The following is a 21,658-nucleotide window of genomic DNA, read 5'->3' on the forward strand; positions in this document are numbered from 1 at the left end:
AAGAGAGTGGATCAGCTGAGGGGAGACTGGAAGTGCTGCAAGTGTGGGTTCCACAATTTCAAGAGAAGGGTTGAATGTTGGCAATGCGGGAAGATCTGGTCGTCGTATGACTGCAATGTCGATACGAGTCCGACAAAACCAAAGACCAATGCATTGAATGCATCAAGTAGTGGGAGCATGGAAGGGATTGATAAGCCTGAGTCTGGCAGTAGGAAAACTCCTTTGAATATTATCTTTGGCAAGCCGGACAAAGGAGCGGTTCTTCCATTGGTCTCTTTGAAAGGAACAGAACGTAGTTTGTGGGGCAAAATCGGGGAAGGATGGTCTGGCAATGTTCAGGCTTTGGAAGCTTGGTTGTTTGAAAGGAAAGTTGCAGAAGGGGCAGTTAAAGTTTACAAAATAGATGAAAGGGAAGTTATGATAGTTTTAAAGGCAGAATCTGCTCTTGAGAAATCGAAGATAGCCTGGTTTGCTGCTAGAAATTCGCCATTTGTTGAATTGAGCTCTTGGTCGAAGAAGTTTGAGAATCTGACAAGGGTGGAGTGGTGGTTCATTTCTGGAATTCCACCTCAAGCTTGGTGTGTGGAGAATTTCAGAAACATCGGGAAGAGGATTGGTAGGGTAATTGAGATGGATGATTCCTGCAAAGCTGCTAGAGGATATCAGTGGGCCAAAGTTCGGATTGCCACAAGCTCTGGTTGCCCAGTCGTGGTGGCTTTTCCGGTAGGCATCGACGGAGCAACAATGTGGGTGAAATGCGAAATGGAGTCGGCGCGCATAAAGGTGGATGGGGGGAAGACATATTCCAATCAATTCAGCTCGGATGATGATGAGGATGGGTTTGGTGCTGATGGATGTTCGGAAAACCAGTCCGGTAGTAGGGAGGAGGAGCAGGTTAGCATGGATTGGGCTGGAAGGAATAGGGTGGTGCACGATAGCGGGGGGGCACTCGATAGCAGGGGGGCGCACGATAGCACAGAATTTGTAAATCAAATTTCTCAAATATGTGGTGAGGAAAGAATGGAAGGGAGTGGGCAGGAGTTTATGGATGGTCAGACGTCTGGTGTTGACAGAGGTAGGGGGGCTGACTTGATTGACGCTAGGTTGGTGGGCTTGCCAGATGATCAAATCAGTGGACATATTAATGGGCTTAGAAGACATTTGAACCTGCTGGTGGAGAATATTATTGGGCTGGTGGAGAACAACTCAGGGAGAGGTTGTGGGCCTGTTACACCTTTAAGACAAATGCCAATTGCTACGAAATTTTGCAACATTGCAGATGGCCCGCCCTTGATTGACATGTCACCAGATCAAGGGATCATAAACTTTGGATCAGATTTGCATGGTGTTGCTGGCAATGAAATTAGCCTGGAAGAATGGAGGGCTGATTCAAGAGCAGTGGATAGTGTCTATTCAAGTGACGTTGAATTAAGGAGAACATCGGTGAGTCGTAGGGAAGATTCTATCACTGATTTGAGGGGAGGGTGTGAGGAATACTCTCGGAGGATTATCCCTTCGGAATTGGTTTTCTGGAGAATTAATGATGGTTTGGGTAACTCAGAGCACTCTGTACAGTTCAGCCTGGACCGAGCGGGAGAGAAAAGCACCACAAGTGTCGTAGAAGATCCTATCTTACCAGGTATTGGTGGGTTAATGAAGATATTTCAAGTCAATCAATCACAACTGGAATGCGATGGTTGTAGTCTTGGCTTCAACTCCCCCAAAGGTATCAACTCTTCGTTTTCATTTCGTGGCAATGAGGTGTCTTTTCCTTATCCAAATATGCAGGGCACAGAAATGGGTTTCTATGTAGAGGACGAAATCAGTGAGTCTTTGGGTATGGATGTCCCAAACCATTGCTTGCTATCCTCTCCTATTCCTTCTTGTTATGGGCATCTTGATAAGAGGGCTTTGTTGGGCCGGGAAAATTCCAATAGTCCCGAGGAGATAGAGGGGTTTGAGGGGTCTGAGAGTAACATGGAGCTACTGGAGAGGGCAGTGGATAAGGTGATAGATGTTAGTGGGAAGGTGGGGTTAAGATACCTCGGACCATTACCGGAGTTTCGTGGTATGATTCGGTCGATTGAATTAAGGGATATGGTTGGGGGAGAGGTTAACGAGGCTCACAGGAGTGAATCTTCGAAGAAGTCACTCCGAGAGTTGGCTAGATTGAAATCGGATGTTAACTATGGGGATAAGAAGAGTGAGGGAGGTAAGAAGAGTTCTCCATTGAGTAGTGTCAAGTCAGGGAGAAAGGGGAGAAAGTACGTGAAAATTGTTTCCTTATGAAGACGTTATCATGGAATGTAAATGGATTGGGTTCTTTGGCGAAGAGAGCTCAAGTGAAGGAAATGGTTAATAGATGTAAACCGAGTCTTGTATGTCTACAAGAAACCAAATTAGAGGTTATTGATAAGGTTACTGTTCAGAGTATTGGTCTCACAGGTCAGTGGAGCTTTTCTTTTGTGGGTTCAATTGGCCTTTCTGGGGGAATTTTGGTTGCTTGGGAGGAGTCTTATTGGAATGTGGTCGAGGAATGGAAGGGTAGGTTCTCCTTGTCTGTTGTTCTGGAAAGGGTGGAAGACTCGGTGAGGGTTGTTTTTTCTGGGGTCTATGGGCCTTCTCAAAGGGTGGAGAAAAGGTTGTTATGGGGGGAGTTAGATGGGATTAGGGCGCGATGGTCCCATCCTTGGTGTTTAGGTGGTGACTTTAATGAAATTAGATTTGCGTGTGAAAGGGTGGCCTGCACGAGGTCTAATAGAAATATGGTCTTGTTCGCTGATTTCATTTCTAAGCATGAGTTAATCAATCTTCCGTTATCTGGGGCTCGGTTCACGTGGAATAGAGGGGAGAGTCATAGAAGGATTGACCGCTTCCTTGTATGTCCGCTTTGGATGTGCTTGACTCCTGAGGTGATACAAAAATCCCTGGTTCATTCGGTTTCAGATCACTGTCCTATTCTTCTGGATCCGAGGTTAGAATCTTGGGGCCCCCCACCTTTTCGATTTGAGATTGCATGGCTCCAGGATCCGAATATGGAAGAAAGGATGGGAAAATGGTGGGCCTCTGAAAATTTTGAGGGGCCTGCAGACGTTAGAATAGGGAGAAAATTGAGATTTGTTAAGAAGATGTTGAAGGAATGGATTAAGGAGAAAAGAGGGTCTGACTCTTGCAGAAAAAATTGGTTGGAAAGTAGGATTGTAGATCTAGGAGTTTTAGAGGAAGAGGGATTGGGGAACATTGTTTCTAGGGAGGAATTGGGGTGTTTTCGAGAAGAACATAAAAGTATTCTTCTACATGAAGAGATATCCTGGAGGCAAAAGTCGAGGGTCAAGTGGCTGAAGGAAGGTGATAAAAATACAGCTTACTTTCATGCTATGGCTAGTGCTAGAAGAAGGGGTAATAGGATTGTCTCATTGATGGTGGACGGGGCGGTGGTTTCCGGAAAGGAAGATATTTCGAGTGCTATATTGAGCTTCTATAATGCCTTATATACATCAAATGGTATATTGAAGCCTATTCCGGAGGGGGTGGATTTTAATCATTTAGAATGTGATCAGAGCCTTTCTCTTTGGGTAGAGATAAGGCTCCCGGGCCGGATGGCTTTTGTTTGGCATTTTTCCAATCTTGTTGGGAATATGTCAAGGGTGACCTAGTGGTGTTTTTTCATGAGTTCCATCAAGGTATGGAGTTGGATAGAGGTTCGGGGGCTACTTTCATTACTCTAATTCCTAAGGTGGAAGGTGCTAGTAGGATATCGGAGTTTAGGCCTATCAGTCTTGTGGGATGCCTTTATAAGGTTTTGGCTAAAGTTTTAGCGGATCGCTTAAAAAGGGTACTTCCATCAATCATATCGGATTATCAATGTGCTTTCGTAGAAAAAAGACAAATTTTAGATTGCTCCTTGATTGCAAATGAGGCTATTGACTCATATCGCAAACTTCGTAAGCAAGGCATCTTGTGTAAGTTGGACATGGAGAAAGCTTATGATAGAGTGGATTGGGGATGTCTGGATTACTCTCTTCAGCGTATGGGATTCGGATGTCTATGGCGTTCGTGGATGAAGAGTTGTGTGTCATCTGCTTGGTTTTCTATTCTCATTAATGGATCTCCAAAGGGTTTCTTCAAGTCGTCTAGAGGGCTTAGACAAGGGGATCCTTTATCCCCTTTCTTGTTTATCATTGTGGCAGAAATCCTTAGTAGGTTACTGGCGAAGGGAAGCGGCCTTGATCTTTTTAGAGGATTCAGGATCGGCTTGGAGGAGGTGGAGGTCTCCCACTTGCAATTTGCTGATGATACATTATTATTTTGTGAGCCGGAGATTGGGCAAGTGAGAAACTTAAAAGCCATTTTGAGATGCTATGAGCTCATTTCAGGCCAAAAATCTAATTTCCACAAGTCTAAAATTTTTGCTTTGAATATTCCTGAGGAGAGGGCTCTGGAAATTGCTGTGATTCTGGGATGTCAGCTGGACGCGTTGCCTTCCTCATATTTGGGCCTTCCGTTAGGGGTTGGTAGACCGAATAAAGATCTGTGGGTTCCTATAGTTGAGAGGATCGAGAGAAGATTAGGTTCATGGAAAAGGAATCTTGTTTCTCGTGGTGGTAGGCTTGTGCTGGTTAAGGCGGTATTGTCCAATATACCTATATACTTCATGTCTTTATTTAAATGCCCTGTTAGTGTCTCCCTTAGGATTGAACAGATCCAGAGGAGATTTTTGTGGGGTGGGAATGAGGATAAGAGAGGAATTGCTTTGGTCAAATGGGAGGAGGTTTGTGTCCCCATCAAGTTGGGTGGTTTGGGTATCAGGAGAATTAGAGATTTTAATCATGCGCTCTTGGGTAAATGGTTATGGAGATTTGGGGATGAGCATGATCGTTGGTCGTTCAAGGTCATTCAAAGTAAGTATGGATGTGATATGGGGAGGTGGGAATCCTTGGACTTGTTTGAAAAAAAAGGGTTGTCGGTTTGGAGAGACATTCTTAAAATCTCTTCTCTTTTCAAGTTAAATGTTAGATTTAGAGTGTATAGGGGTAATAGAATATCTTTCTGGCAGGATGTGTGGTGTGGGGATGTGTCCTTTAAGTGTCGATTTCCGAGATTATTCAATATGGCTTCAAATAGGGAGGCCTTTGTTAGCGATTGCTTTGAGTGGAATGAGGGTGTTCTTGTGTGGAACCCTGGGTTTAGAAGATCATTTTTTGAGTGGGAGGTGGAATTGGTCTCTAGCCTGCGGGCCCTTCTTGAGGGTTGTTACATTAAAAGGAATGGGGAGGATAAAAGGCTTTGGATTGAGGATCCTTCTGGGACTTTCTCGGTTAAATCTTTCTATAAAAGTATTATGCCCATTTCTAACCCTTCATGTTCGGCAAAGGTATGGAAATTTCATTGCCCACCTAGAGTTTGTATCTTTGGTTGGGCGGTTTGTCGTGATAGAATACAAACTATTAATTTTCTGAGAAACCGTGGTATGTGGCTTATTGATCATTGCCCACTATGTCTGCATGATGGGGAATATGTGGATCACTTGTTTATGCATTGTTCGTTCACTAGGCTCATATGGCAATTCATCTTCATGAGATTTGGGATTTGTTGGGTTTTTCCAAAATCTATTCCGTCGCTATTGCACCAATGGGGAGGGGTTCCTTGGAAGGGAAAAGGAAAAACCTTGTGGAATTTTTGTTTACTTGCTACGTGGTGGTCTATATGGAATGAGAGGAACTCTAGAGTCTTTGAGGGGAAAGCCATGAATCCTCATTGGATTTACTTGAAGATCATCACCTTGGTTATATCTTGGGTGAGATGCCTCCCATCCTTTCGGTTTGTATCGGCTTTTGATCTTTGGGAAGGTTGGCGGGAGGTGTGCTTTAGTGTTGAGCGCAGAGATCTTATTTTGCATAGGTGGAAGCCCCCTGCTCAAGACATGTATAAGGTTAATTTCGATGGTGCGAGTTCCGCCAATCCGGGTCCGGCAGGAGTGGGAGGGGTTTGTCACAATGATAAGGGGGATGTTATGTGGGCATACTACGGCTCTATTGGTGTGTCTGATTCCTCAGATGCGGAAGTGAGGGCGGCACATTTTGGCATTTTGAATATTGATAGAAGGTTGACGGATCAGACCATTGTTGAGGGAGATTCATTAAATGTGATTCGTTGGCTGAAAGGTGGGGTGGCTCCTCCGTGGAGATTTCTTTCCATTTTTGATGAGATTGAGGACTTAACTGCGGGGTCCGCTATCGGCTTTCAACATGTTAGAAGATCGGCAAATGATAAGGCGGATGCGCTAGCTAAGCGTGGTGTCTCCGGTGGTTCTATTCTGTGGTTCGACCACCTTCCTCCCTGAAAAGGGGTTTTCTCTGTTTTTCTTCGTTCCTGTTTCTTTCTTGCTTCCTATTGTAGATATGGGTGGTCCATCTCGGCCTCCTTATTTTGCTATATATTATTATTGCCATTTCAAAAAAAAAAAGGAGAGACTTAAAGGTGAGCTACTCATATATCCCTTTTCCACTGTCTGTCACCATTGGGAAAGCTAAGGGCATGTTCGGCAACACTTCTCATTCTCGCCTAAAGAATCGGGCGGAAACGGAGTGATGAGAAATTTTAGAAACGGTTATTTATCGCTTCGAGGAATCCTATTTTTTAGTCGACAAAGTAGCAGAAATTTTGTAAACGGACCTTAGCGGGTCACTTAGCCGAACATGATTTTTGAGATTGTTTTGGCTTTCGTCATTATCCAACCCTAAAAAAGGGGAAAATCCCGTAAAAGAATAGTTGCAGAACACACCCTAATATTTCAGGGAAAAAAATTCATGGTAGCCAAACATGCCCTTAAAAATTTCATTTTTCCCAGTTATATATTATTTCGTTTGGTTCTTAAACTCAAGAAAATACGGGATTTGCTAGGCAATTTTGTAAAGGGCGATGATAAATTCGCACCCTTGTAGGATAATTCACACCCCTTTAAAGGTGGTATGTGGCAGACTTCAATGCTTTTTCCCATCAATTCATGTTAAAGGGGTGCGAAATATCCTACAGAGGGTGCGAATTTATCATTGCCCTTTTGTAAAAAGTTTCAGGAGAGAACAAACACCTAGAAGCAGATTTTTCTTAATTAATTCATCTGAATTGGCTAGGGGTGCAAGTTTGGCCTTGTCAGCCCTGACCCGTCCTGAGCCCGAACAGAGTCAGGGCTGGATTTTCCAACCCTGAGTGCGGGTCAGGGTTCATTTTTTTAGACCCTGACTCAGGTTGGGTTGGGTTCTGGGATAATGCCTCGGGTACCTTGACCCGGCCCGACCCTAAGTTTTCTATTATAGAATTGAACCATCTATGCATGTTTCTTTTGCTAATGTTTTCTATTATCTTGGATTGATGTTTCTTTAGATTATTATTATTAATTGTTTCTGTTGCCCGTCATGTTGTTGAATTCATATTGTCTTATTTTGTTCCCTTTCTCTATTTGTTGATCATTTTGTTCTATATGATAAGTGGTTGCTTTATTTTTGGCACTCTTAACAGGTATTTGCACTAGGGTCAATTAGGGCCGGGCCGGGCCGGGCCTGCCCAATCAGGGCCAATCAGGGCGGGCCAGGGCCAGCACTGAGCCCTGTAGGGAGGGCCATGGGTTGAGGTTTTTCGGCCCTGACTCAGGGTCAGGGCTGGTCAAGGCCGAGATAATGGGATCCAGGGTTGGGCTAGGGTTTCGAAAAACCCGACCCTGTTGCAGCCCTAGAATTGGTTGTTCTCTCCTGAAAAAGTGAGTTGTGAAATGGCTTTTTGCAAAATTGCCTAGCAAATCCTTAAATATAATATAAGAAGATCAGGGATCTCTTTCGTTTCCTTTTCAACATTAATTAAATTCATAATTGGCTTCGCAAGAATAGCGGTTCTTAATTTTAAATGAAGGTTCCTAGCAAAATGGGCACGGGTCCTCCATCGTGACACGTACGCAACAAAAAAGGGAAGCGTGCTAAACTCAATTGGAAATGAGAGAGGCCTTATCAAGAACTTCAATTTTGTTGGAATCATTCTTTTTCATTGCATGCTTTCAATTCACTTAAACTACCCATAAGTCCATGAGAATTACACATTAAACTCCTTTATTCCTCCTTAACAAGCATGCTAAACTAAATGGACGATGGGGAAATGAGGTGTTGCAACTAAGTTTAGGCTAGTTCTTCTCGCTAGAGTTATGCCGAAGGCCTCTCTCATGTCCAAATTCTCTGCCTTCATCCCATGTGGAAGTTTCCAATCAAAGTGGTAGAGAAGGTTGGAAAGGGCTAACTCAATGGTAGCTAGTCCAAACAACATACCAGGGCAACCTCTCCTTCCTGCCCCAAATGGGATAAATTCGAAGTCTTGCCCCTTGAAATCGATAGAATTACGAGAAAACCTTTCTGGCTCAAACACTTCAGGGTTTTCCCAATATCTTGGATCTCTTGATAGTGCCCATGAATTGACAAGAACCCTTGTCTTCTTGGGTATCTCATATCCATTGATCTCACTTCTCCATTGATTCTCTAGGAACTAACAATGGAAGAGGAGGGCACAACCTCATAGTCTCCTTGATAACAAGTTTTAAGTAGGTTAATTCACCAATGTCACTCTCTAATATCTTCTCCTTTCCTTTGAGAACCTTTCTCACCTCTTCTTGTGCTTTCTCCATTTTTCTTGGGTTTCTCATTAGCTGTGCCATTGCCCATACTATGACAGTTGATGAAGTCTCAGTCCCCGCCGCAAACATGTCCTGTAAAGGGAATAAATACACTAATTTCAAACAACCAAACAAATCTTTATAGAATGATTAAAATTATTATATATAACAAAGGAGTTTTGAACTTTTTTTGAGAATTTCTTTCCTTTATTTTTTTTATTTTTTTATATTTTTTTCATTTATTTTCTTTTCAATCTTTTACAGGGGTTCTTGAGTTAAGTTTTTATCTCTACTTTTTATTTTTCCTTTTTATCTCTTATATGTCTGCATGCACCTTTGTTTCTTTAAGTTTATGTTTACATTTCATAGTGCTTATGCCCTAAATGTATTTATATATTTATTTTAATTTTCCATGTTTTCCTTTCTTTCCAATTGCCTCCAACATTTTCAATTTCTAAATGAAAAAAAAAGGAGAAAAAAACCCAAGAGAACAAAAACAACAAAATTTTCCAAGGTTCAGTCCTATGAAACATCACTACCTAGTCAAGTAGAAAACATACATACCAGGATGACTGCTTTTATATTGTTGGTTGTGAGAGGAAATTCAAAGTTTCCATGCTCTTGAAGTCTTAGAAGAACATCAACCAAGTCCTCCTCTTCATGTTCCACCTCATCAAACTTCATCATCTTCTTCTCTCTGTGTTCTTTGATGATGTCATCCAAGATCCCATCGTACTTCCGATGAATCCTCTCTAATCTAAACTTTGTTCCGCTGACCACACTTAAAATTTTTAATGATGGAAACAAATCAGCCACGTTGAAACCCGCCGCGAATTCCAATGATTCCTTGACAGCCGATAAGAATCTTTCTTGATCCCCACACTTGTTACTGAAGCAGGCCCTAGATGTTATGTTGTTGGACAATGAGATTAGCATCTTGGTTATGTTAAGTGTAGGGTCATTTGCCGATGCTATGGATCGAATGAGATTTGACACCTCTTCTTCCCTCACTTGGAGATAAGATTGAACACGCTTAGCACTTAAGAGTTCCAAAATGCATATCTTTCGGAGTTGTCTCCAGTAGGCGCCATACGGGGAAAAAGCTATGTCCGAACATCCGTAAGATGTGATCCGCGCAACGAGGAGGTCGGGTCTTGTTGAAAAGTTGAGATCATGGGTCTTCATGATCTCTTTGGCAACTTCAGGAGAGGAGATTACTACAGTAGAGATCTGGCCAAATTTGAGGTGCATAAGGGGTCCATGCTTGTTGGCTAAGTCCCTAAGGGAGTGATGTGGTAGTGAGCCTAGCAAGTGGTGCAAGCTACCAATGATGGGTAGATTCCATGGCCCGGGGGGCAATTTTGGGGTTGAGTTTTGGGTCTTAATCTTCTTTCCTACCTTCATCACCGTGAACAAGAAGAGGAGGAGAGTAAGGAAAAGAGGAAAGGAGGGGAAGTGGATTTCCATGGATTGGAGGGAAATAGGTGTGTTTGTTTTGATGTCTGGTATTAGGCTTGAAATTTATAGTTGCTAAGAGTTTCTCTGCTAGCTTTGTATGTGGATTCTAACCATAGGGGTGCAACAATGTCCGAGTCAACTCTCTCTAAAGGTGTGCCCTACGAGGGGTATAAAAAGAGATTAGTGATTGTATTATATAATTCCTACATCACCCTGACAAGAACCGACCTTTGAAAAATTGAAGGTCTCTCCCGCTTAAGCATAAAATAATATTTGTCCCCATTGAAAGCATATGGGTGGCTGATTATCATGTTTTCATTTTGATACTATGCCGGCTTGAACATATTTCTTTTTTGATCTTCTGATTTTCATTTTATGAATCATCAACTTTTATGGCTACATAGCTCTTTTTCAATTTTACATGACAATTCCTTTTTATGTGCCCAAGTTTACTACATCGGTAGCACTTAGTACTGTTTTGGTTTCTATCACTCATATCGGATGACCCTCCTTCATCTTCACTTTTACATGGAATATTCTTATTTAATTTTTTTTTTATATTTGTTGAATGTCTTCTAGTTGATTGAAACATTATTTCTTCTCTACTTCTCGATACTGAATAAACCACCATTTGTCTAGCTAATGAATCTTGGGAAGTAAAATATTGTCAAACTCAAAGATAGTTGCCTCCAAGGTTTTCTTTTCTTGCTTTCAGATGGGTTATATTAAGTTTCCTTCTTAAAAGTTATTTGCTTATTTTAATAGCTAGTCTCTTAATTTTTTTTAAGAGAAGTAGTTGTTGTTCTAGCAACAACTGCATAATTAGATCATTCCTTTTTGGCAGTATTTGGATTGCCACAATAAGGAATCAAAATTGGATTGCCACATAAGTAGAACATGTTTCCTTAGAGTAAAATCTTCACTCGCATGAAGTAACAAGCATACGAGATTGGTCTGGAGCAAAGTTTCAGCTAGATGATTGGTGTATTTGTGGCTTTGACTTTATTAGTAAACTTCAGAGGAGAAACAAGTAGTGCACAAACTCTACCCGAGGTTAATTGTATGAGCCATATAAATTCATTTAGAAACTTTGTTGCGTGGCCTAAAATTATCAGTGGGGACAAAAATTCACCGTGTTTTCCATGTTTCATTAATCCTTGAGAAGAAAATTAGATAGAAACATACTGCTCAAACCACGCTCCTCCTATTCAATTTTAACAAGAAGAATGGTTAGGCATAATAACTAAGCACTCAATGAAATATTGGTTTTTACACGTCCATTTTTGCCACCACAAATTGTAGGCAGCCAAACCTCACATTAAAAGGGATGGTAATTATTCTACAGGTGCATGAATTTATCATTAATTTCGGTAAATAGTTAAAAAAGGAATACCTAGAGATTAAGTTGCCAAGGAGACTTTCAAAACAAGGACTGTTCTTATAACGTAGCAAATCTTTAGACTCCGAAACGATTTGGAAACTAATTGAAGATATCCTTCTTTTTTTGGTACTGAATTTAATTATTTAGTTTGTTTTGGAAGATGTAGAGTTGGATAATTTATGGTGTTTTTGGAAGGTTTAAGGAAAGGAGAAAATGGAAATTTTTTCAATTCCACGTTGGAAAATAATTGCCGCGTAGACTCGTTGAGACGTTTCATATGTAAAGTGTTCCATTTACAGAGATGTTTTGGGGCCTCAGTTCCACGTTTCCAATGGGGCCTTAGTGTTGTTATCAGTTGCAACTTCTACTTATGCTATCGTTTCCAGCTATTTCTAGTTTCATTTTCCCCTTCTCATTGATAAATACTAAGGGCCTCTTTGGTTACCACCGAGGTTTATCTTTATTTGCAAATAAGATTATTTTAACTTAAATCTTATTTGCAAATGGGACATTAAGGCTACTTTTTGAAGCCATTAACTTAGACATGAATAAGATTATTATAGCCATTTATTTTACATATCAGATTATATGCAAATCAATATGCATTTAAAATTATTTGCAAATAATTTTTAAGGGTATCTAAAGAGGCCCAAGCACTTCCATGTTCCCTTATTGAGTCTTGGAACCTGTTATATTTTGCCCTGCTCTTCTGTGTTTTCTCCCCTTTTTCCTTTCGTTTCATGGAGCCTGCCCAAAAACTTGCTGAAATATGAACTGGATTTGAACCTAAACTTGATCACTCTACAATACTAGGTAAAGGCTCTACTCGACAACCCGAAAACTTGCGCCAAACAAATATAAGCACGTGCATCTTTATTTTGTTGAGCCACTGAATGAAAACTTTTGGCTCGCATTACAACTTGTCATTTGCACCTCTTTCTCTGGAAATACTGAATGCATATATAATGTTTTGTTTGCAGCATCTGCAATCACAGGCCCCATTGGAAAGGAGTGTGCTGATCTATTGCCCATGATGGGAAATGCCATTGTTTAGAGATAGAGTTTTGCCTCATCCAGTGCTTGTTCTTGATATGTGCAACGAACAATGCCCAGTTTTTTTTTCTGATAGATAATCCATACCTGTGTATAAGATTTGATCTGGAAGTAAAAAAGCAAACTAATGAATGGATATTCACCTCTCTCTGTTTTCTTATCTTATTAGGGGGAGATGGGATGGTTGAATGTTCAAAGAAATTTAGTCATGTGATTTTCCAACTGTTTGTAGGGCTCCCGTTGGATGATCTACTGATATTTACATTTATTTCACATAAAATTACTAAAATACCATGATAACCATTAATAAGGTTGGTCATTTTCCAAAAAAAAAAAAAAAAAAACTAATAATGAGTTGGTTTAGTTATTACATTATCCTTAGAATTTATACTATTCATTACAAAACATGTGAGGTTGAGGTTGGTTTAGATCTCTTTGCTTGCAAATGAAAGGAGGCTTACCCATCATTCCTTTAAGCATAGATACGAGCATTTAGGTTAAACTAAACCATTCCAAGCGCACCCATTACTTCAGAAAATATAGTTTTTTTGTCTCCCCGGTTTTTTCTATTTGTGTTCTTATTAAAACTTCGATCATTTTTAATATGAAAAGAAGTTGATTGAAGGACATTTTAATAAACAGGTTTTTTTTCAAAATTTTAGACATTATGTCCACTTTATAATTTTAAATCTAATATATACTCTAATAATCCATTATAATATAGTAGGATGGGGGTTTCACTGTTCATGCTGACGTGGACAGTTGATATGATCCTGGTAAGAAGAACACCAAAAAGAACGAGAAAAACCCAGTTGATATGATCCCGGGAAGAAGAACACCAAAAAGAATAAGAAAAACCTACTTCCGGGTGAAACGCTCCAACAACTGATAACAATAGCATAGGGTAATCAGTAGTATAAGTAAAATGATGTGGAACTATGAAAGTGTGACCAGTTATTTGAGTTTGGCACATGGCCTTGAAAATGTATCAACATTTTATTCTTTTGAATTCAATAGACCAAACAACAGCAGATGACCCTAAAAAGAATGCCCCATTTTCATATAGCATTCCAGTTACTGTGTCACAGGTCGATTAGGGGTGAAACTTGGGTTGGTCGAGTTGTGATTTTAGTAAAAAATTGAATTGGAATCAATCTGAACCCTTGCCGATTTAATGGTAAGAGCTCAACCTGAATTACCAAAAAATTGACCTGAGTTGCACCCCTAAGGTCGATTTAACGCAGCATAGCAACAACACATATCCATATGGCAGTACCCCAAAAATGATGCAAAACTATTCTCTGAAATACTCTCCAACTCCCGTAGCCAACACACATCCCCTAACCCTGACTAAAATCTCAAACATTAGGAATTGAGAATGATTGGACAGGAAGATTGAATAAAAACTCATAAACATCATCCAATTAACCACTCATCCGAAACATACTAAATTCTCTCAGTATCCAAAAACCCTCAATAAAATAAAATCATAAAAAATCCAAACGGCTTCACTTAATTTTTTTGCATAAAATTAAACTCACAAATTGTTTGATACTATGGCAGAGACCTGAGTATAATTGGTAAAAAAAAATAGAAAGAGTTAACTCTCTTTTGGTAGCAGAGAAATGATATGAAATTAAAGGCTAAAAAGAGAGAAAATCGATTGTAAGAAATTAACTCAAACACTAAATTCTAGAAATGAAATGATCATTACTAATAGAACAAACACCAAGATTAAAAAAATGTTATATTAAAATGAGTTTAAACTAAGAAAAATAAAAAGGTATTTTATGTCTTATATATATTTTTATTTGAATCACCACCAGATCATCTAGACCCCTAGGTTCCTGGGTAGGGGTGTAAACGAGCCGAGCCGAGCTTGGCCAGGCTCAGCTAGGCTCGTTAAGCTCAAAAGCTCGGCTCGAGCTCGAACCAGGCTCGGCTCGGTCAGGCTCGACCAGGCTCGGCCAGGCTCGCGAGCCTTACCGAGCTCGGGTTATATTAAGTTCACACCCCTCATCTTCCCTGGACAGCCCTATCTAGCGTAATTTGACTACTTTTTTTACACTATGGGGGGTGGTCCAAGTAACAAATGGGGTTCCAAAAATGAAGTGACATATTTTGCCTCCCCCTTTCACTCCTAGATAACCCTTTTAGTGTATATATTAATATATAATATATATATTTAAATATATTAAATTCTTAACAAGCCTTAACGAGCCGAGCCTGGCCTAAATCGGGCTCGGCTCGTTAAGCTTAACGACCCTGGCAAGCCGGCTCGGCTCGGCTCGTTAAGGATTCAAGCCGAGCTCGAGCCGAGCTTTTTTCGAGCCGAGCTCGAGCGAGCTTCCGAGCCCGAGCCAAAATTGACACCCTTATTCCTTGGTTAACGGGCGAAATCGACAAGAAAATATTTATTCTATGCGATTTCTAGTTCCGCTGCACGTAGCGATTTCGCCCGAGGGTGAAAACCCTTCCAACATATTATGGTTCCCAAAATTTCTCACAATCTCTTTAAATACTAAAAGACAAGAAACTTGAGTGGAAATATCAAAACATTTGAGCGTTGATAGCATTTCCCTATATTACAACCACAGTTAAAAAACCACATTTGAGTGTTGAGCCAATAAGATTTCACTTAACTCCTATCCAATAGGATTTAAGTATTAATTGTGCACATGCACAATTAAATCACTTAATCCTCAGCTAATAGGATTCAACTTAACTCCTAACCAATAGGAATTAAGCATAAATTGTGCACATGTTAATTAAAACATCTACATGTCATAATTTGTGTATCTCTTCTAATAAAACAATTGTATGCACCCCATGTATGTGCGCCTCCTCCATGTATTACATACAGTGGATCTAATTGATTCTAAACATACGATTAAATCTGAAACCCGGATTGTCCAACAATCCATAAGGTTCTTGCGAGTTGTGAGTGAGATCGTCGCATGGATCCCAATGGTCATTCCTGCAGAGCCCACCATGGGCCCTCTGTGATCTCAGGCAATATAGTACAACTACGATCGCATTAGGCAAGTGGCCCCCACTAGGACATTACCATGAGGAAGACCATTAGATCTAAATACCCTAAGCCCATCCAATGCACATATCCTTCCTCCAATCCTACATTTGCCAAGTTGGGTCCTACGAGGGTGGACATCAATCACCCCCTGAGCCCATTCAGTATTATACCTTTCGATCTATCAACTTGAGCTCGCAAATGCATTTGTAAATTCCTTCTGAAAATAACAAATGCTTTTCACAAAATCTTCGATAAATAATTATCAAACCGACTGGCCAGTCATTATTTAAAGGGCCACTTGAGATTAAAACTATAAATGACTTTCCTCTACGAGAGAGGTGGAGGATTTCATGTTGGGCATCACTATTGATCCCATGGGTTTACCCAATGACCCAGTGCTACCCAATGCCAATCACAAGTGGGGACTACGTTTGAGAGACCAAAGCCATAAGGCTCGCCCACAGACCAAAACGACCCCTCAAGTCTAAGGATATATCCAAGGGTGTTGTCTAACAAAATGACCTTATCCAAATCCTTGTCCATAGGTTATTATGTAAAGTGATTTGTTGAGTGCGTGATCCAATCATCTCACCCATTCCACCTGCTTAAAGGTCAACCACCCTGGTGACCGAGATAGGCCACCCCAGTGGGTGTATGGAGGTAGGATCAGTGCTGTTTGTGCGCATGTACGAGATGTCCATTCTTAACCCCAATCATGAACATTCTAAGTCTGCAAAGAACTGGATGGTCATATATCCCTACCACATAATCTATATGAGCATGACCCATAATGTGATGCTACCTAAGGAGAAATGTGCATGACCCATTCATTCACTTCTTTAGAAGAATATAACTTGTAATTTTGGTTTTGAGAAATATAAAAAAAAATGATGTTTCTTTTTAACAACTCTAGGACGTTTTCAACCTCAAATTAGACCATTAAAACATGTTTTACATCCTTTTCTTGTAGTTAGGATCATATCAGTAAAGTTCAAAGTTAATCATGCATTACTGAATTTAATAAATATTTTCATTCTGCTTTGTTGCTTCAGTATATCTATGGTGAAGCATAAATGAACCATTTGCTCTCGGAATGTCTAATTGGAAGTATTTGCACACACGTCACTATCATGAAATCCTCCAAAGTTAGCTAGCCCTAACTCATTAGCCCTATATCAAGATGCTTCCTAATCATGTATCTTTCATTAATCTTTGTCCATGAAATTTTTTTCCATGGAATCTTAGTTTATCAAGTAGTTAGAGAGGGCTACAAAGGGTGGGAGAAGGAGACACTAGAGAAGTTAGGAGTGAGGAGGAGTTGAGAAAAGGCTGAAAAGCATGGAAAAGAAAATTCCTATCAAAATATAATTTAATTTTCTTGCTCTCAAGCCGCTTCACTCCCTCTCCTCAGTCATGCGATCTCAAGTTTCTTCATCTCCCACGCTCCATAAACTAATATTCCGTGGGAAAAAATAAATGGCTGCCAAACACGTCCTTAGCGTTTTTTTTTTTTTAGTTATCATTGTTTACCAGAGGGGTAAAAAAGAGATCTCTTGATATCCTTGTAAATTTTGTATGACACAATATATACTACACAAACTCTTGTAAATTATACATATAGGAAATTTAACAAATTCACAATCTTTAGAATAACTAAACTTAAAAACCATGTTCATTCTAGGAATCATAGCTTCCTAGACTATAATCCAATTCCTTTTAACAATTACCTCTCCTTGCACCATGTTCATATAATTTTCTAGTCCTGAATCGCTTCTTCTGTTACTCCACAGAATGTCTATCAAAATAATATATATATTATTCCCTTTACAATAAGAATTGGGTGTGAGAACACCCCACCCCGTTATCCGTTAAGTTTTAAAGGCAAAGAAAAACGTTAAAGGAATGAATCTATCCTCAAGCAGTGAACCATTCTTACAGAAACCGTTAGGGGGAGATTTTATCCGTTTCGGGGCGTGGGGGAGGGGGAGGGGGAGTGGGCGTGAAGGGGAGGGTATCATTTCCTTCTTCTTTTTTCTCCTTAATTGTGTAATAGGTTCTTTTTATAGTTGTTATCATTTGTCAAGAGGAATCTTTTACTTTTTTCCCCTTGGTTGCGTCATAGGTATTCCTTTGTTACTTTCTTATTGGTTATAAGAAGTTTCCTTCTTACAAGTTTTTTACTCAATTTTTATTAGTTAGTGTCTTATTTCTTTAATATAAGTAGTTGTTGTTCATTCTTTATTAATATAATTCTTTGCCAATAAAAGAAAAAGTAGTTGTTCTAGCAAAAACTACATAATTATAACATGTTTCCTTTGGTGTGTTTGGTTGCACAAAATCTAGGATCGTTTAGGGGTTTAGCTACGCATTTGGGTGCCACATTAGGACAATTAATCTCTTGTTTGGTTGCCATTGTAGCATCAATATCCCTGGAGACTACCGGACAAGTTTCATGGGTAATTATTGCATGTCTGATGATTTGGCATCCATGTCCCCTCCTAATACCTTCCAAGCGAAATTTCTCAAAAAAGGTGGAATTTGGCTTGGAGAACGATGTTTTTCCTCTTTCTCCCTTTCACTCTGTTTGATGCAAGTCTCTCCTTGGCTTCTTGGACTAAGGATCGGGAGAGTGATAAACAAACACTCAATTGCTCAAGAATTCAGATACAAGAAAACAGATTTGCGCAAGCTCGGTAAAATGAGCGTATCTCCCTCAATATAGATCGGAATGATTTGATTCCAAAGCCAAAATTTCAAAGACTCACAGATATACAACTGTGCTGAAAAAAAATTTCTCAGATTATCATCAGAAGGTGCTCAAAAAATTACTTGAAGTGGATAAATGTGAATGGACAGAATTCTAGAAATAGAGTGGGGCAAAATAGAGAAAGATAACTTCAATGGCTACTCTTCTAGGTTGCCAAGGAATATAGGTGACATCAACTCTTCTAGATTGATGGTTGCAAGTCTTCAAGGATGCAAACAATAAGGGAAAGCTCCTACTCTTCAAGGAAGGAGTGAAACTCTTCTAGGTTTCAATGATGAACTCTTCAAGGTTCAAGGGAAAATGCAATAAGCAAATTTTCATTCAATATTCACTAAAAACTCTATTACATATGTTTGATACTCTACAAATAGAGAAATACATGAGAAAATTAGTTCAAACTAGTTCACTAACTAGTTTAGAGACTCACATACATCATTAATAGCTTAGGAACTCTAAATACATTAAGACCATGAATATCCGTTGGAAAGATAATTCAAAGACCTACAACTTCTTCGTTAAGCATTGTCTCTGATTCATCCATCTAGAGGTTCAAAAACGTGAATCAAAATTGATCAAGTTCATTATGACGAAAATGCAACTGGGTCAGGCCTAAAATGGCGTGCCCATGATCTTGGGCTGGAGCTGGCTTTTATGCTTTGTGGATTCAAGTTGGGCTTGGGCCTTATGTTGTGCTCGAATGAGGAATGATCTTCTTAAAGCCGTTGGATGGTCTAGCTTGTCTCTCACATGAATCGGGGTCGCATCATCCCCCTCTTGTTTGAAAGAATTCGTCTCTGAATTCGAGTCTTCATCATTGGTTGAATTTCTCACATAAGGTGTTAAGTTATTGACCGTCCACATGATCTTGAGGTTTTCCAAAATTTCCTTGTTCAAGAATACTCGTCCTCGAGTTTTGAAGTACCGAAGAATGTTAATCATCTTAAACTCTTGAGGATCAAATGTTATTGAATAATTCCAAAGAGAAAAATAGAATCCTTCTCCTTCTTGAATATGCTTGAATTTATGAATATATGCTATAGGCTTCAATGTCGGATCGAATAAAAATTGATCAGTGTAAATGGATGAAGAAATAGATGTAATATGTTTCCACCCACCTAACTCTTCAATCTCCATTAGTTCACCCGTTGGAGGAAGTTCACGACACGGTTTGCCAACAACCGCCTTCGCCATGACCCGGCTGATGCTCTCTTGGCTCTCTGACAAGGAAGAAACGAAACCCTAAGGGATTTCATGCTTAGATTTAACGATGAACTGTCACAACTGGCCAACATTGATATCTAGATAGCAGTGGCAACCTTAAACCACCACCACAAATCAAAACCTTAAGGTACATCTCACTCTCAAACCACCACGGGACCTGCAAGAGCTAGAATCCGAAACCAACAAGCTCATTCGAGCGAAGGAAGCTTGTGGCCGGGAACGAAGCCAGACAGGTCCCGCGGAGAAGAAAAGGGAAGACTTAAGGGGGCCAGGAAATGTGCGGACTGATGAGAGACCGACGAACAGAAACCCAATTCCAGTCTTCGAAAGCTTGGGAAACACTCCATTGAAGGTCCCTCTTTCCCACATCCTCTTCACCATTAGAGATCAGGGTCTCCTCACGCCCCCCCCCCCCCCCCCCCCAAGAAAATGAGCACAGACCCCAAGAAGCATGTCACGTGTTGTCCAATACATTTTTTATGAGTTCTTCGTTCAATATTCCGTATGACATCTCAATCATTTCTTTAAGTGAATCGTTGATCTTTTCGCCACCATCAGAAGTCAATGACTCACCATTGGAAAATTTAGGAAAGATTAGATATCCATCTTCTGAATATTCATTATAGATTGGTGGAAATTTTCCAGCTTCTTGTTTTGGAGTAAGAAAATTTTTTCGCATCATAAGAAACTCACCGGTATCGGCATTAAGCGCTTGCTCATCAAATGAGTTACTTTCATCATACTTTGGGCCAATATCAGCATCTTCCTCATCCGGATCATCAGATTCATTTTTCACAAGTAATGCTTTACCTGCTTGTCGCTTCCAACAATTGCTAGCATGATGTCCTATCTCACCACATGAATAGCAACGTATACCGGTTGTAGGGCTTTGACCGGTAGAAGGGGCTGATTAGAAACCTTAGGCTGAGTAGGGGCTTTGTCGATGCTAGTGGGGTGTGCACTTGTGTTCCCGGCTTTGGTGGTGCCAACCGAGCCTTGAACTGTTCGGTTTGTTAAAGATGTAGGCTGTTGCTTCCGAGAGCGCGAACGCTCCACCTTGAGAGCTCTTTGGTGTGCATCTCCCAAATCCCAGATGTCAAGAACATCAAGGGCTTCTTGGATAAGAAGTTGAAGGCCTCCCAAATACTTGTTCACGAGCACCTCCTCCGGGTCTTGAATATTGTTGAATTACCAACTCATTGAATTCATTGGTGTATTGGTCTACCGTTCGCGTTCCTTGCCTCAAATTTTGGTACCGTTGGTACAGATCTCTCTTATAACCTTTGGGAAGGAAGTACTTGCATATCTTATCCTCCATCTTCTCCATCGAAGGATAGGATCTTTGCCGGCGGAGTGGCGGGTTTGCTTCTCACTTCTCCACTAAGCTATGGCCTTGCCTCGGAATCGCATGGCAATGATGCCAACACGACGCTCTTCTGGGACATTTCTATACTCAAAAACTTCATTCACAAGGGTTAACCAATCAATGATTTCATCAGGGGAATCAGTTCCTAGAAATTCTGGAATGTCTCTCTTGACTTCCTTTTCCCAATCCGGTTTTCGAACACCTTGTGTGTAGAGTTGGGGGCGCCTTCCTTGTCGCAAAGATTGAACACTTTCTGAAGAAGAAGAATCAGCATTGGTTCTTCCAGATCTGGAATGGGGTGGAGGATTGTTTGCTTCAGCACGAAGACGTTCAACTTCTCGAGTCAAATCATTGATTTGTTATTGCATATGCTGCTGCAAATTTTCAGCAAGTGTGTGTACTTCATCCAAGGTGATTGTTCTACCACCTCATCGTCGGGCTTGTTTTGGAGGCATTGTCCTCTCCTCCAAAGCTCTGATACCAAAATGATGCAAGCCTCTCCTTGGCTTCTTGGACTAAGGATCGGGAGAGTGACAAACAAACACTCAATTGCTCAAGAATTCGGATACAAGAAAACACGCAAGCTCGGTAAAATGAGCGTATCTCCCTCAATATAGGTCGGAATGACTTGATTCCAAAGCCAAAATTCAAGGACTCAATGATCTAGAACTTTGATGAAGAACGTTTTCTCAGAAAAATACTGTAACGCACTTGAAAACAAGATGGAA

The 21,658-nt window shown here is 40.4% G+C and overlaps 1 protein-coding gene and 1 pseudogene across 1 annotated transcript; one reads left to right on the forward strand and one right to left on the reverse strand.

Annotated features, from left to right (window-relative positions):
* The first annotated feature begins 2,285 nt into the window (after positions 1–2,285).
* LOC143869909 (uncharacterized) lies at positions 2,286–3,656 on the forward strand. The gene has a single exon (XM_077376466.1). The coding sequence runs from the start codon at positions 2,286–2,288 to the stop codon at positions 3,654–3,656; it is 1,371 nt and encodes a 456-aa protein (XP_077232581.1).
* Positions 3,657–8,121: 4,465 nt separating this feature from the next.
* LOC143869910 (desmethyl-deoxy-podophyllotoxin synthase pseudogene) lies at positions 8,122–10,120 on the reverse strand (annotated as a pseudogene).
* Between the last annotated feature and the right edge of the window lie 11,538 nt (positions 10,121–21,658).

Source organism: Tasmannia lanceolata, unplaced genomic scaffold (genome assembly GCF_043159265.1).
Source record: "Tasmannia lanceolata isolate RefF3 unplaced genomic scaffold, GAP_Taslan_0.1 ptg000003l, whole genome shotgun sequence".
Lineage (NCBI taxonomy): Eukaryota > Viridiplantae > Streptophyta > Magnoliopsida > Canellales > Winteraceae > Tasmannia > Tasmannia lanceolata.

Bases quoted from the DNA above. Each gene is read 5' to 3' on its own strand.
- LOC143869909 (XM_077376466.1), top strand. From the start codon at position 2,286: ATGAAGACGTTATCATGGAATGTAAATGGATTGGGTTCTTTGGCGAAG.